This window comes from Miniopterus schreibersii (assembly GCF_964146895.1).
Source record: "Miniopterus schreibersii genome assembly, chromosome: 10".
NCBI lineage: Eukaryota > Metazoa > Chordata > Mammalia > Chiroptera > Miniopteridae > Miniopterus > Miniopterus schreibersii.
Window position 1 is genome coordinate 20391385 of NC_138110.1, and position 17495 is coordinate 20408879.

The 17495-nt window shown below is 43.2% G+C and overlaps 1 protein-coding gene across 3 annotated transcripts in view; it reads left to right on the plus strand.

Annotated features, from left to right (window-relative positions):
* MYO5B (myosin VB) overlaps positions 1-17495 on the plus strand; it is a 286130-nt gene that overhangs the window by 129915 nt on the left and 138720 nt on the right. For all 3 annotated transcript variants that reach the window (XM_081149483.1, XM_081149482.1, XM_081149484.1), the window contains exon 4: positions 2128-2272. In XM_081149483.1, coding sequence (XP_081005609.1) covers positions 2128-2272 — 145 coding nt within the window. The remainder of the gene's footprint in view (positions 1-2127; positions 2273-17495) is intronic.

Sequence of the window (17495 nt, forward strand, 5' to 3'; positions counted from 1 at the left end):
TGCCTTAAAGTCCTCTGTGCTCTGCCTGTTCATACTTTTCTCTCTGTTACAACTCCCGCAACGGCTGATCTTTCATACCATCTCCGTAATTTTGCCTTTCACAGAATGTCATGTGGTTGGAATCACAATATGTAGCCTTTTCAGATTGCCTTCCTCCACTTGATAATATGCATTTAAGGTTCCTCCACGTCTTTTTGTATCTCAATAGCTCATTTCTTTTTAGTGCTGAGTAATACTCTGTTATCTGGATGTGCTGCAGTTTATTTATCCACTCACCTATTGAAAGCCGTCTTAGTTGCGTCTAAGTTCTGGTAATCATGAACAAAGCTTCTATAAACATCCATACGCAGGTTTTTGTGTGGATATACATTTTCAACTCCTTTGGATAAACCCCCAAGGAGCGTGAATGCTGGATCGTATGGCATGATTATGTGTAGTTTTGTAAGAAACTGTCAGAGTGGCTGTACCATTTTGCGTTCCCTCTAGCAGTGAATGAGAGTTTCTGTTGCTCCACATCCTTGTCACCTTTTGATGTTGTCAGTGTTACTGGGTTTTGGCCATTCTAATGGGTGTGTAGTGGCATCACATTGTTTTAATTCACATTTCCCTGTGATATATGATATGGAGCATCTTTTCAAATGCTTATTTGCCATCTATATATCTTCTTTGATGAGGTATCTGTTTAAGTTTTTTACCCTTTTTTAATTGGGTGGTTCATGTCCTTATTGTTGAGTTTTGAGTTTTTGGTATATTTTGGATAATTTAATTCTTTATCAGATGTGGTTTTTGCAAATATTTCTCCCTGTCTGTGGTTTGTCCTGACCATGTTTCTCTTCAAACAGTGGAAGGTAACACAGTGAAAGAGGTTTCCTATTTGGCAGTGACCTTTCCATTCTTGTCTTCTGTCCCCCACACAACTGGAAGAGTGTGTGTTTTTTGAAGCCCTGGCAGTGGTTCTCCTGACATTCAGAATGTGCTCTTATGTGAAAGGGAAAGGCATGGCCTGGCCGGGCGTGGCTCAGCAGTTGAGCATCAACCTGGGATCCAGGCAATCGGGGTTTGGTTCCCGGTCAGGGCACATGCCCGGGTTGTGGGCTGCAGCCGATCGATGGCTCTCTCATCATTGATGTTTCTCTCTCTCTCTCTCTCTCCCTCTCCTTTCCTCTCTCTGAAATCAATGAAGATATATTTTTTAAAAAAAGAAAAGAAAGGGAAAGGCATGGATTCTGTCTTGTCTTGAAGATAGAGCTTGTATTTTTTTCTCTCAAATACTAATTTACCTTACCCTTCCATAAAAGATTCAAAAGGTTAGAGGATTTACCATTCTTCAATCAATATGTATTTCTTGAATCCATTATTGCAGTATATCCTTTTAGGGTCACAAGATGAAAAAAACAAGGTGAAATGAAAGATAATACATAATATAATGTGATACAAGATCATCAAAACTAGCCAGCACTCAGTGCTTACTGTGTAAGGTGCTGGTCTAAGTGTTCTCTCTCTCTCTAGTAATTATTTTGTCTTCAGGATAACCCAGGTAAATGCAGTTCTTATCTCCATTTTACAGGCCCATTAACTGAGGCACTCCGGTTAAGTAATTTGCCTAAGTCACCCAGTATACAATTGGCTGAGCCAAGATTTAACCTTAAGGTGTATAAATCATGCTCCGTCTCCACCAGTTGTTTGTATTTTAGTTAATATAACCCATACACAAATGAACAATTAATAGTTCCTTTACTAGATTTTAATTCTGAGGTGGCATTTTAAGCCTCATACCTGTTGGCAGAGTTAAGCATCTTCTTCTCTCTGATGCTACAATACTTCACACATTTATTTTATGAATTCAATTTGTGGAGCATTTGTGTGTGCGTCTGTGCACGTGCTTGTGTGTGCTTATTTCATGCTCTAGAATATTTGGAAGCCTGCCCTGTCATTCTCTTCTCTACCAGGGCCTAGCATGGTGCCTGGTAAATACATAGATATGTCTTCATTTAGTTGAGTGATTCATTAAGACTCATTCTGTTACCCTCTCATTCTTTAGATTTGGTGGATATGAACAGGGGCCTTTATTAGCTAATACTGGGGGCCATTGTGCTATGAGAATCTGACTGCATTGTTTGTTTGCAGGTATTGTGCTCGTTGCCATTAATCCTTATGAACAGCTGCCAATCTATGGACAAGATGTCATCTATGCCTACAGCGGCCAAAACATGGGGGATATGGACCCCCACATCTTTGCTGTGGCAGAAGAAGCCTACAAGCAGATGGCCAGGTAAGAACCACATCAACCCAGAAGTCTTTCTGGGTTGTCGAGGAGTGGGGGTCAGACTTTGCTGCTTTAGCTCAATGGTGGTTCTAGACTTGAGGACATATTTAAAACAAAACCAGCCCAGGTTGCATTTTCTACATTTCATAATGTCTTCATTTTATTCTTGTGAACCTGAACCTAGGCTTGGAGAGCAGTGGCTCTTTAGACTTATTTCATTGTTTGAGCAATGCAATAAACGCCTAGCATTTCATCTCTTTGACTTCCTTTTGGCTCTCCTCTCCTACTGGTATAATGAATCCATTTTATAGCATCATCGTTCATTTTACAGATTTCACTGGAGTCTCCCTTTTGAAGGAACTAGGACTGATAACTTCTTGAAATGCCAAGCATTTGGGGTGGAAATAGAAATTTCCAGTTAATAGTCATGCATAGTGATTTTGTTTTGTTTTTGCCTGGAAGTGGAGTTCTATTTAGCCATTTAAATAGGTCTCATTTTTGCTCTTTGAAGCATAAGTACAGGTTATTTCCTCAGAAGATGGGCTAGGCAATTGTATTAGCATTCTCTAGGGAAACAGAACCAGTATGAAGTGTGTGTGTATGGGGGGGGCGGTGGTGGAGGATTTTTATTCTTAGGAATTGGCTCAAGGCTTGCAGGTTGGAGACCCAGAATAGAGTTGATTTTGCGCCTTAAGACTGAAGACAGCCTACTGGCAGAATCCTCCCTTTTGAAGAGGTCGATTTTTTTCTCCTGTGACCTTCAACTGATTGGATGAGGCTCACCCACATTATGGAGGGAATCTGCTTTACTCAGAGTCTACTGATTTAAATGTTAATCTCATCTAAAAAATTATCTTCACAGCAGTATCTAGATTAGCGCTTGACCCAATGTCTGGGTACCGTGTCCTAGCCAAGTTGACACACAAAATTCACCATCACAGTGTTAGTCTTTGAACTCTTCAGACATAATTTAGGGAAAAACAGTTTTAATGAAGTTTCAGCAGAAATGTATATTCCAGTTAACACTAAAATGCTGTATCCTTTCAGCCAGATCTTTCTTTCTACATCTGGAGAGCATCCGTGGAGCTAGCAGCATACATAGGGAAGTTCTTGGGTGGGGGTGAGGGGGACTGCTTAGGTTAATTTAGGGGGGAGTGATTGGTTTCTATACAGGAGAATTCCATTTAAGGTGATCTGTTTATTCAGTGGCTTTTTAAAATTTTTATTCCTCACCGAAGGCTATGTTTTTATTGATTTTAGATAGAGAGGAAACGGGGGGGGGGGCGGGAGGAGAAAGAGAGAAACATCAATGTGAGAGAGAAACATCAGTCGGTTTCCTCCTGTACACATCCTGACCAGGGATCAAACCTGAAACCAGAGTATGTGCCCTGACCAGGACTCAGACCCACGACTTTTCGACACTCTAACCAACTGAGCCACACAGGCCAAGGCTATTTAGTGGCTTTTTCAAGCATAATTTTCAACCCAATGAAAGTTCCCATGAGGGGAGATTGTCTCATAGGCTTTCTTACTGATTTATAGTGTTTTATTGCTTGCTGTGGAGATCGGTATATAAAAAGTCAGTTTCATTATGGTTATACAGTGACTATATCCAAAATAAGCAGTGATTAGAGAATAAGCAATTTAATAAATGCAATGATCTATAACCATTTTATTTCTCCAAAATGTGGTAAGAGACTGTGCAGCTAAAATGGTTGCAACTTTTGACCTCGAATACCATAAGAAGTTCCACATACTATATTAATGTGCCATCAGGGCCTGACCAGGAGTCCCTTAGCTTGGTGTAACCTGTTGATGCATACCTCCTAATAGAAAGGTTGGTTCAAGGTCAGATCCTGTGGAGAGAATGCGTTTTAGTGTATTGTAGCCCACAGCCCTGCTCATGTATTACTGTTGGAGGTCAAGTGTATGGCACAGTGGAGGGAGACCTGGGGTCTGGACAGGCTTCTGTGCCTTGGGGGAATCACTTAAGCTGAGTTGTTTTCATTTGCTTCTTGCAAAGAGAACTGTCTTTTCTTCTTTATGGGGTGGCTTTTTATAGTTCTGAAACAGAAGGTGAGTGTGGCTTGGTTCTGATGACTTCCTACTGTGCTAAAGGTTCCTGCAGCTCCCTAAGACTTGGTCTTTCATGGATGTCATTGATACTCGATTGGTTTTCATCCCATTCTCCTTGCTGTTCTTTATCAAAGACTCCTTGAGGTCCTATAGCTTTGAGAATCTCCTAACTTCAAGCTTTATTCACATTATAGGTCCTCTTGGCCAGATGGCCCCATTTTCCCTGCCACGCCTGACGCTGGGCCCACGGTTATCCTACACTTGGGTTATTTCTCTTGTTTATGTTCTTATTCACACCCACTGGAAGGAAGGGGCTGTGGGCATCCAGGTGCTGGTGATCCAGTCTTGCTTAGGGCAGTGCATTTGGTGATGACTAAGGGGTTTGAGTGTTAACGTTGAACCAGGATTTGCTCCTTATGGGTTTTCTTTAAGGTTTTAAAGTTTATACTCATTTTATCTGCTGAGTCCCAGGGTATAGCCAGATAATTTTGCTGAAATTCTTACTTACATTTTTGCTCACTAATGTGCCTTAGAAGTATAAGACCAGCCCATGTGGCCACAGGAGAGGGCTATTTTGGAATGTTCTGTTGTCAGCAGCTCAGGGTTTCTGTTATTGATCTGAGAGACACATTAGAAGAATCCTTGCTGTGTAAGAAAGAAGAGACCTACTGGTCAGATTTAGGGAAAGTTTTTGCTGTATTTCCAATATGGGCTTTCTCTGTGAATTTTGAATACTAGAACACATTCATTTAACAATACTTGCCAACTGTGTGTTGTGCTCTTCCTGACTCATCAGTAGTTACTGAAATAATTATGTGATTCAAGTAGCCGTAGCCCAGCACCGTGTGCCTTGACTCTGAGCCTCCGTAACAGCTGGGTGGAAAGGGGTGTGAGACTTCCAGTCTTTGGAGGCTATGACTCAGTTGGTCTTGGACTCAGCAATTCTTTCTCTTGATTCACTGGGTACCAGATTTTCTTTCTTTCTTTCTTTCTTTCTTTCTTTCTTTCTTTCTTTCTTTCTTTCTTTCTTTCTTTCTTTCTTTCTTTCTTTCTTTCCTTCCTTCCTTCCTTCCTTCCTTCCTTCCTTCCTTCCTTCCTTCCTTCCTTCCTTCCTTCCTTCCTTCCTTCCTTCTTTCCTTCCTTCCTTCCCTCTCTCTCTCTCTCTCTCTTTCTTTTTTTCTTCTTTCTTTCTCTCTCTCTCTCTCTCTTTCGTCTGTCTTTCTGTCCTTCTCCCTCCCTCCCTTCTCTCCCTCCCTCCCTCCTTCCTTCTTTCTTTCAATATGTTTTTATTGATTTCAGAGAGAGGAAGGGAGAGGGAAAGGGAGATAGAAACATCAGTGATGAGAATCATTGATTAGCTGCCTCCTGCACGCCCCCTACTGGGGATCGAGCCTGTAACTCAGGCATGAGCCCTCACTGGGAATCTAACCGTGACCTCCAGCTTCATGGGTTGATGCTCAACCACTGAGGAACACCGGCTAGGCCAGATTTTCTTTCTTGATGGGGACTCTCCATCTCTTGATGCTGTATGTAGATCAGTAGGGGGGACTCTGTGGAAGCTCAGGGGGATAAATACAGACCTCCATCCCCATCCTGTGAGTTTACGCAGAGTCTTACTGCCCTGGAGGCAAGAAAGAGGAGATACAATAAGAGGATTTGTTCACTGTCCATTCCCTGTTGAACTTACCAAATCTAGAGAGTAAATCAAGAACCACAGCGAAGAAGAATGTTAAAATAGTATGAAACATCACATTCATGAATTCTGTGCAGTGCATAAGAACCTGTAGTTCCCTGTGAGAAAGGGGACTGACCTCCCCTGCTTGCTTCTTTCTGCTCCTTCCCAGTCTGAGACCCAAAATGCGCTCTCCCTCATTTTCACCTGCCCTAACGCCAGCCTCGGCTCCTATGTTAAATCCTATCATCCTATCAGTGGACATTTGTGAATTATCAGTTATTTATTAGGCACCGTACTGAATGAACACTGAGAAATGTAAGACCTCTCCCCACTTCCTAAGGAGCTCACAGTCTGGTTGGAGAGAGAAAACATAAGTAGGCCAAAAAGCCTATTAACTGCAGGAATTGTAAATAGAAGCCATGCACGGGGTCATTTGAATTGTTTGGAGACGTGACTGTCACAGATGGTCCAAGGAAATTGTAGGATTTAGGATGGATCTTGGTGAATTGGTAGGATACATAGCATGAGAAGAAGGCATCTAGGTGGGTGGAATAGAGTGATCATAACCTTAGCAATGGTATCAAAAGGCATGGTCACAAAACCACAACAACATCCTGTTTTATGTTCAGTAGGATGGCTGTAACTGAAAAGAGGTAAAAATGAGTGTTGGCAAAGATGCGGAGAAATTGGAATCCTCGTACACTGCTAGTGGAAATGGTGCAGCTGCTTTGTAAAATAGTCTGGCAGTTCTTCAAAAGGTCAAACACAGAGTTACCACATGACCCAGCAATTCTACTCTTAAATATATACCTAAGAGAAATGAAAACATACCTTCGTGTAAAAACTTACAAACAAATGTTCTTAGCAGCATTATTCACAACAGCCAAAAGGTGAAAACAATCTAAATATCCATCAGTTGTTGATTGGATAAACAACAGGTGGTATATTCATGCAGTGGAATAATATTTGGCGATAAAAAGGAACAAAGTGCTGATAGATGCTACCACATGGATGAACCTTGTAGACATTATGCTAAGTGAAAGAAGCCAGACACACAAGACCACATATAGTTGTGGGCAAAAGTAGGTTTACAGTTGTGAGTACACGAAACACAGTTTATTCTTGTATTACCTAGTCATTATTGTATTATTTATTTGTATCGCAAAGCTATTATAAACAAAAGGGCATGGTCAGGCAGCAGCCCCCAGGAAAGTTTAACTACGTGGGGAGTGGGTGTGTAGGCGAGTTGTGGACTGTACAGTTAGAGACAGGGTGGGCCAGGCTGTGGGGGCCTGTGAAGGTTCGGGTGAAATGTGGGAGAAAAGTATATTCTACTGACAGAGGGTACAAAGATGCTCAGACGAGTTCGGGAAACCCTGAATTCATCAAATAAAACGTTAAGGCAGGGCTTCTCAGAGCAGGTGTGTTGACTTGCATTGTGCTGGGTTTGCAAATCATAGGCACGAAACTGTTCAGGGATTATCTCAAGGGACTAATGTTCTGTGCAGCAGTCTTTGGGAAATGCTGGCCTAGAGAAATGGAAACGTTTTCGTTTGTTAGATAAAGACACAAGGGATGCTCAAAGAACAATTTTTCTCTGATGGGCCCTATTCCACACGAACTTTTCCTCCTCCACACTCCTGTACCACTTACAAGGATGCGTACGTCTCATGAGAAGCCTAGATTCGTGTGGAAAGCCCTTGTCTGTTGTAAACAAGTTCTGTATAATGAATGAAAGGGAATGATCAAGAGTCCATGTGGCATGTGGGATGTTCTGTTTCCTGTATCACCAGCGCTGTGCCCTCCGGCGTGTGATCGACGTTCAAAGGAAGAGAAACTCGAAGTGCTAATGCATTTAGTTTTTAAAGCCACTAAGTGAGAGTTGTTACCCCGCCCTCTGGATGACGAGAGAGGCTTGAAGCTGTTGAACAGCTCTCCAAGGTCCTGAAGATAGTCCGCGGTGAAGGTGGGATCAGACCCAGTCTGTGTGCTGAGAAGCCCCTGCACTAGCTGAGAAGCGGCCCTGCCTCCCTCAGTGGTACCTGCTGATGGTCCACAGTGTCTTCCCAAGAACGGAGTGGCCCGTGGTCCTCAGGGCACCATGAGGGCCAGCAGATAGACCTTGCTCCTCGATGGTTGAAAAGTGTCTGAGATTGCACAGTGAGGCTAGAGTGTCCTTGCATCTTCTAGCTTTGCTGGTGGGACTGAGCCATCTGATTGGGCTGGCCAGGTCGGATTGTTTGCTTTTCTTGAAAGAGAATGGGGAGGCTGCAAAGCAAATTTATTTGCTCAGGTAGTCAAGGTCTTTGAACACACACATTTCAGTCGGCCTCTCCAGTGTGGCGAAGCTGTGACTAATAGTGAAAGATGGGGCTGTGGTTGCCTGGGAAACCAGGGAGGGGACAGGCAGCTAGGCACACCTGTGGCATGGGGCTGACGGGTGACAGACCCTGGAGTTGGGGAGAAGTTCCTTGAGGGAAAGCCCGTGCTTGCTGAGGAGAGGGGGCCTAGATCATGAACCCTGATTGGGGTCCCCACAAGTGTATAGTTTGGAGAGAATTTGAAGGCCTTCCGGGGGAAGCAGTATGGAAATGCTGTGAAAAAGGGACTCCCCCAAAACTAGAAGCATTTCACTTTTGTAAACAGGAGGAAGTGAGTTTGAGGATGACGGGATGAGTGGAAGGGAGAGGCTGGCCTCTGTTGCCATTGACAACCGAAAGCAAGCACATTGGCTCCTCTCTGGGCAAGGAGAAGATTTCCTGACTGGAAATGTGTTGCAGAAGGAGAGGAAATGACGCGCTGCATTCTCCATCTTTGGAAGTCAAAACAACCCCCCAAACACCAAAAATGGAATTAATAACATCATCTGCCTAGTCATTGGGGTGGGACACTCTGGGATGAGTGGACTTCTTAGGATGTCTTAGGGGGAAGACTCTTGAACTTGAATCTCTGGGAAAATAATTTTTAAAAAGAGTTATACATAGGTGACTGAAGTTCACACTTTGCTTTGAGATCAAGTCCTAGTTAGAGGGATGCTGATTCCTCCTCACTTTTTTTTATTTCATATATATGTGTGTGTGTATACATATACAATATATGTGTATATACACGCATACACGTATGTGTACATACACAAATATATATATTTTTTTATTTCAGAGAGAGGAAGGGAGAGGGAGAGAGAGTTGAAACATAATGATGATAGAGAATCATCGATCGACTGCCTCCTGCAAGCCTCCCACTGGAGATCGAGCCCCGACTGGGAATCGAACTGCAACCTCCAGGTTCATGGGTTGACGCTCAACCACTGAGCAACACTGGTCCGGCCCTCGTCACTTTTTGATGTGAGGTGATTATTTTTCTGGGTTGTTGTACAGTTTGGTGGAAGGTCTGGGTATGGAGTATTTTCTGATTGAGCCTCATGTTTTCAGTGAGAGAACATCCTCGTGCTGATCGGAGCAGAGCCAGGTTTTGTTTTCTGTAGGTTGTTTACTGTACAGGAGTGTCCCAGGATCTGTCCTTAGTAATGTTGCCTTGCTCCCCATTGTGTGTCTGTGGACAAACCCTTTGGCCTCTGTGCTTCTCAGTGTCCTCACCCTTTAAGGGAACATTAACCCTGCCTTGGAGAGGGACTTGGACCCAGTGAGAAGTCACCAGGAGCCTTGGAAAGCCCTTGAACACTGTAGAAATTTGGAGCGCGCACGTTAAAGCTGATTGCTTCATTGGATGTTGTTAAATACTGTGAATGGTGGAACCACTGGCAGGGTTAGGAATTAGGGAGCAATGACTTGCTGAATTTTTACAGTCCATTCTGAAACCATGACTTTAGTCAACCCTGACTTTTGGATGAAGTTTTGTTTTTCTTTCCATTCATTATGATTTCAAGTCAGGACCAGGCTGCTTAGATCAAGGGATAGGAGATGCTTGTGATGTCTGCACATGGGAGCGGCTTTTAATTTCCTCTCTGGCATTATCTCTTATTTCTAGAACATGCCCAGAGTGGTTCCCCTTTGTTCACAGGGTTGCTCTCTTCACTATGTTCTTCACCTGTACCTACTGTTCCCTGCCCACCTCGGTTTCCTCTCCCTGCCCTCTTGCCCGGCCATGCCAGCACTCACCCATCACGCTCCTCAATGGGTGCCATAGTGCTGAGGCCTGTGGCATCATTTCGATCATTTATAACCTCTTAGCTGATATCATTCTCTCTATTTCTACCTATCATGCTTAAAATTCTAGTTTCATCATTTAGATTTCTGAGTGTAGGGGAAAGTTATTTAATTGTGCAGTGAATGTCTCTAATGACATCCCTATATTAAAAGAAATTGATAAGTATATATCATCATCTTTTAAAATCGTGAAGTCAGAAAGGAATAGGACTGGACCATTTTCTTGGTCTAACGTCTGTGACACTGCAGATGTCATGAATGTTGCTAAGAATTGCTTATCTGTAGTGTACCCAGCACACTTTCTGAAGTCCCAAATAAAAAAATCATAGACATGAAAGATCCTTCAGTTTATTAATACTGACTCTCCTTTACCTGGGGAGTCACAGCCCGTTAGGAAAGAGAAGGCCTGCAGTCATCTGGTGGAAATTGGTTGTGCTGTAAGAATATGGGGAGACCATGGCCCAGCAACTGGTCCTGTGGGTGCTGCTTCACCATCCCCAGCACAGGCAACTCTGTCTTGCAAATGTGTTCCCTTCTTTAACAGCTTCCATTGTTGGGAATTTCTCTGTTACGCAGCTCTCTACTTGGTCTCCATTTGCTTTCACCCCTGGGTCTGCGCTCTGTCCCGCTCCGCTGTACAGGACGTAGGCTTTTTCTTACACACAGCAGCCTGTGACCTCTTCTCCCCAGCCATTCATTCTGAACGGGATTTTCAGACCTGTCCCATTGTGGTCATCCTTGGACACCACTTGGCCTTTCTCTCTGATTTTGGTGGTTTCTGAATGTAGATCTGCCAGGTGAGGTAAAGAGTTATTTTCTTACACAGAACTTCTGTTAGAGGAGCCTATAGTTGCATTGATTTCTGGCAGGCATTTCATATTGTTGACTTTTAACAAGTTTGCAAGCTGTTAAATTTCTATTGCTCTTTTTCCCACCCACATATGCACAAGAACTATCTATTACAACTTTAATGAGATTTAATATACCAGCAGTAAACTGTACATGTTTAAACTGCACTTACATGCATTAGATTGCATATACAACTTGACACATTTTGACATATGTACGCACCTGTGAAACCACTACCACAGTGCAAATAATGAACGTTTCCTGAACTCCCAAAGTTTCCTTATGTTTCTTTGAAATCCATCCCTCAGCGCCAGGTAACTAATCTACTGTCTGTCACTATAAATTCCAGCTTCTTTAAGATAGGTTGCCCTCATTCTGCACTTGTGCAATTGATTTTTTATGTGCTGAGCAGGATTAACAGTTATTGGTATTAAATCTCCCTTCTTGTCCCTGTGTTCCATTAGCTCAGCAAGTGTATATTTTTGAATCTTGATTTTTGCATCTGACATATCAGGTCTCCGTGGCTTGATGCATGTGCAAATTTAACAAATCTGTTGCATGTGCAAATTTAACAAATTTGTTACCTCTGTTCTTATCCATTAACAAGTATTAGTCTCGATGGATTTCGTTAACATGTGGGCAGCAATTCTTTCCCTAGGCACTAATAATTTAACCTGATAGATGTAAAAATGTAGTCAGGTACTTGCCTGTATTGTTCAACTTTGTTAAAACCTGTGCACACTGGGCTGTTCAGACATGATTTTTTGGGTGCTCATGTCTAAGGAGGTGGCCTGCGCAGATCCACAGCCTCACCACTTCCTTCCCGTGTTCCACTCTGGTCAAGTTCTTTCACTTAAGGCACCTCCATGCCCTCAAATGAAACAAGAGGATGTGTGTGTGCACGTCCCTTCTCAGGTTATCGTAAGAAATAAAGAGGTTCAAGTATGTGAAGTGCCAAGCAGAGAGCCTCACCTGGGCAGTGCCCAAGGGACCACACACCACTCTCGTTACACAGCCTCGCGCTGATGTCAAAGTCAAGCTTGTCATCCCACATGGGCTTCTTTTGGAATTCATAGTGATGGTGACACGTGAGTAAGACTTAGTTTTTCAAGGTGTCTGAAGTAATTTTCAGTGGAAAAAGCTAATAAAATGTGAAGCCTAGCAGGATAAAGCAGCATTTCTATTTACATTGGAGTAATGCCTTTCACGCCATGTTAGCCAGTCTTTCTTTTTTAGTTTAATGTTTTTATATTTAGATCCTGGAAGACAGACTGGCTTTAAAGGATCTGACACAGTGCCTAAGTTTAGTAGGAAAGGAAGATGCCATGAAATGAGGCAACTTGGTGTCCAGGGACAAGACTGCCTGGGTTCCCAGAACATAGCTGTGTGACCTTGGCAAGTTATTGAAGTTGACCCCACTCTGTACCAGTGTCTGCATCTGTGAAATGGGGATAAATGCAGTGTCTCACTCATAAGATTGTTAGAATTTAAGGAGATGATAAATGAAAAATTACTCAGAATGAGTACTGGGGTAGAGTAACTGTTCAATTAAATTTCTGATATAGCAGTGGTGGTAGTGATAATACTCATGATAAGTAATACGTGATATTTATCATGATTTCATAGTGTCCAAAAGAAAGTCGTGCTGGAAGAAGAATCCAAAACAGATTCTCTTTACAGGCCGCCCTCTGAGAACAGCTGGTCCATTGGGCCAAGCAAATAGTAAGGAAGGCAATTTCATGTGGTTAGCCAAGTTCCTTGGGACTTTTTTATAGGTCTGTGTTTGAAATTAGAATTATAGAAGTTTATAGATAGTTGCCAGTCTATCTAGAGGAAATATAGCATCACTGTATTATGTTTAAAATTACTTATTGTCATATACAGAAGACCAACACTTTCTGTTTTGCGCGGAGAGCGAACAGCCCCTAGAATGGTGTTAGAACATGGACACTGCTGCCAGTTTGGTGATACCATCTGTAAGCTTAATCAAAGGGAAAGTAGCACATTACATTGCAGGAACCAAACAATTATTCATTTGTTTTAGAGCCAATTGCTTGAAAGACAGCCTGCCAGTTACCACTAACTGAGCATGTGGTGGAGGCCAGAAAGTATTTTCTCACAAATGGGCAGAAGTGAGACTTGCTCACATCTGGTGCCTGTGGTCGTGAATCAGTTGCTTAGAGCGGTGGTCTTCAAACTGCTGGGGTACATCAGTTTTTGGAAGATGACTCATTGGAGTGTGGGGAAAAATATTAGGACCATTTTTCCCCACATGCTTTTAAGATTTAAAATAATATTGTGTATCTTTTATAATGTGCACAGTGTATTAGTACATTAGGAGGGAAAGGGATCTATAAATATATATTTTGGGGAACCATGCTCAGTTTTCCTTATTCCTAGGGGTGCATGTTCAAAAGAGATTACTAGGTTAATGTCCAGGGCAGTGTCTAAAGCCACAGATGAAACAGTGTTTGTGGACTAGTACATGACCGGGTCTTGTCTTGCCCATGGATGGAGTAAGCAGAGGTTCCCTTAAATGGTCCTGCATGGGAATCACTGAGGGACACCACCCAGTCCCACCCCAGACTTGACTGAATCAGAATCTCAAGGGTATAATCAAATCACCTGTATTTTTTAAAGCTTTACAAGGGTCAAGTCTTTGGACCAGTGTTTGGGAAATGTTTGGAATGGATGGTAATTCATGATTTCTGGGATTCAGCGCTGGTGCTCACATAAAGAATCTGCATCACAGGTTTCAGTGGTCTCTCCGTTCTTTAAGTACTCTGCTTGGTTGCTCTTGACATTGCAGCGTGAATTGAGGATCAGAGAGTGGTTTTGATCCAGGGAATTTGAAAGCGTGTTGAGAAGGTGGAGGATCCCTCAGTGTCAACAGATGCCTGGCCTCTTCTGCCATGATTCGCAACCCTGGCTGCCCAGGTGAATCACTGGGAAGGTTTTAAACTACCCATGCCCAGGCCTCCCCCCAGAGGTTGAGTTGATCAGATGGGGCTCACGCTTCGATACTTATTTTACACTCCCAGATGCTGTATGAGTGAGGCAGAAAGAGAACTTTGCTGAAACCACCTGTGTAACTCAGGTAATGCACCTGAGTGAGGGAAGTCTTCTGTGCATGAGGCATGTTTCAGAAGCCTGCCTGCAAAGCCGCCTGTCCCGGAGAAAGCCCTGTGTCTATGTCCTTTAGAACCACAGTGGGCACATTTAAAAGCAAATGCTTTTTGAGCCTGCCTGGCTCCTGCCCCCATTTATAGATCGATGATGTTGGAAGCCAGAGGAGGGGCACCTACGGCCAAAAGATGACGGAAATTAATTCAGGCCTCTCTATTCCCAGAACTAGAGAACAGAATGCTTCAGGATCGATGACCTGCTTTAAAAAAGATGTCCTTTTTAGTTAAAAAGGGAATTAACCCTCTTTAGGAAAGCAATACCAAGAGAACTTAAAATTATGGAATGTCTTTTTAGAAAATGCCTTACACCTAGTAGCAGAGAGAGAAAGAGCAGGGGGAAATCCTAGCACCCAGCAACTTCTCTGATTAGTCACCCTTGCTAGCTAAGAATAGATATACCTCTAACTGTGTTTGCTGAGAGGGTATTGAGAACATATTAATATAGGTGTATGAACTATTTATAGTCTAGCTGAATTTAGTTTAAATTTCTAGTACTAATCTTTATTTAGGACATTGAGGATCAATATACAGGGTAGGGCAAAAGTAGCTTTACAGTTCAAATGGAAAATAATACTATAATTAATAAATAATAGAGGAATAAACTCTGTGTTTTGCGTACTCACAACTATAAACCTACTTATGCACCACCCTGTATTCTCACTCCAGTTTGTTCTGCTTTCCCACTAGGTCATTGGGCCCTTAAAATTTTAGTCCCTATGTCATTGCCCGTATTGACCCGTCATAATTGGAGTTTGTGTGTACGAACTCTGGCTCAGCAATCCAAAGCAGAGATTTCTCTTCCCATTTGTGTGAGGTTGTTAGTTCTACAATTCTGTTCATTTCACTTCCTTATATTTATAGAGCCCCTTATTTTATTTTGCAGAGTATGTGTTCACGAAATGCATAGAATGAGGGAGATTTCCTCACGTGAAACTGGAATGCTTTTGAGGTCAAGTCTTTTACCATAGGGATTCCTTTCTCAGTATTTTCAGTGTTGTGGCAGCCAGTCCTCTGGAAACTTCTAGTCCCCTCAGGAGACAGTCGTTCTACTGTGTGAAACTCAGAGGTGAGCAGATTTCTGGTTCCCACCTTGTTTTCTGGAGCAGCTGCCAGAACAGTCTGCTCCGGGCATGCTCATTTAGTCTTTTCTTCTCCGAGCTAAACTCTTCCTGGTCTGGCGAGCGTTCTTCATACGACAAGTCACCATGCTGATATTCAGGTCACTTCCCCTGAATATCTTCCAGTTTTTCAAAACAGCCTATGAAATGTGACATCCATAGTTGAGCCAGGAGTCTGGGTCTAGGCTGACCAGAGGAGGAGACAGTGGCTCTCTCCTGTTGTCCTGGGAAAATATAAGTCTTGAGAGCTGCATTAATAGAAGCTGACTAGTAGTTTCTTGCTGTGATGGTTGATAACGTCAACCAAAATACTCCAGTGCTTCTCATCTGAACTGTGGTCGTAGATAACAAGCTCTGTTTGGTACAATCCCGTTGTGAGGGAGGCAGCCGACAGTGTGGTTGTGGACCCTGCCCAGATCACACAGCTATCGTCAGTGTCCATCTGAAACCCAGGTTTTCCTATTCTACAGTGCTCTCTCCTCTCTGAATTGGGCTGGTGATGCAATGTTCTTAGAAGGAATCAAAGGTGTCTTCCCGCCCCGCCGGGCGTGGCTCAGCGGTTGAGCGTCGACCTAGGATCCAGGCGATCGGGGTTCGATTCCCGGTCAGGGCACATGCCCGGGTTGCGGGCTCGATCAATGACTCTCTCATCATTGATGTTTCTATCTCTCTCTCCCTCTCCTTTCCTCTCTCTGAAATCAATAAAGATATATTTAAAAAAAAGATGTCTTCCCTATCATGGTACTAAATCATCAAAGTGACTTTTTCACAAGACATTGTAGACATTTTAGTCAACGATGGACCTCATATACAATGGTGGTCCCATGGGATTGGAGCTGAGAAATTCCTGTTGCCTCCTGCTATCATCATATAGCCCATCACTCAGGGGTCTGTGGGAGGCCATGTGAGCAAGCCTGCTGCGTTGTCAGTCATATAAAAGTGCAGCACTTACATTATATACAGTGCATAATATTTGATAATGATAATAAAGTATTACTTGTGACTTGTATTATTTTAGAATATACTCTTTCTAATTATTAAAAAAAAACTTGTTATAAAACCGTCTGCCATGATACGCGGGCAGCAGCCTCGTACGTCTCACATTTACCACCTCTCTCGACGGCACCGTTTCCTCCTGGGCTTGATTTAGTCCCGTGGTGTTTGGCGCAGTCCATCTGTACAGGCTCGCAGCCTCGGAGCAGGAGGCCGTTGCACACGTAGCCTGGGTGTGCGTAGGCTGTACCGTCTAGGTTTGTGTGAGTGCACGCTGGGATGTTTGCGTGGTGACGAACTCGCCTGACGACGGGTTTCTCAGAACCTGTCCCATCGGTAAGTGGTGTTTGACTAGTTTGTGAGACCATTTTTCAAAGACGTGGCTGGCTCGAATGCTGGCCTCTGAATAGAGTGGAGCGCAGAACAAGTGAGTTAGGGTGAGCGGGCTAGATCCAGAAGGGAAGACAGTGACTTCTAGAATGACACAGAGTGGCCAACACAGAAAGGGAGGTGTGGGTAGATTCTGTAATGGTCCGAGAGCACGCCGGAGGGCCGTAGAGGCAGACTTGGGCCCTGACTAGTTTGTGCCCTGTCATTTGTAGTTTAATAACAACCCTTTAACTCATCTTTTAGAAGTTATAAAGGAAAATATTAAGAGAAACTGTGACTTCGGCCACTTTATTTTGTGTAATAGGTTAGAGTTCCTCCACTAACTTGGGGGAGGCCTAGGCTAGGGCGGGGAAGATGGGGGACATCTGTAATACTGTCAACAATAAATTTTGAAAAAAAGGTAATCGTATGTTTAAAAAATATGTTTAGGGACTTTTCATTTTTCAAATGTGAGCCAGGTTTGATTTGGGGGTCTGTTGTGTCTGTGATTGATTCGCCGTCTTCTCTCCTAAGTGGAGAATAAATGGCTCGGAGTGTGACATGGCCTCACACTGTTCTTCCTTCAGACAAGTAAAGTGAGTGGCGCAGGCTGGGTGAGCAGAGTCGGGGGTAGCCCTGCACCTGAGCCGGTGGGAGAAAAGTGTGCCCTCTCTTTCTTTCATTGGGGTTATCTGTCTGTCTACTTCCCTCCCTTCTTTCCTTGTGATTCTTTAAAATTGCTTATTAAATCCGCCATTTATTAGCCTGAGAGTGGTCGTTGAAATGGTTACAATCTAA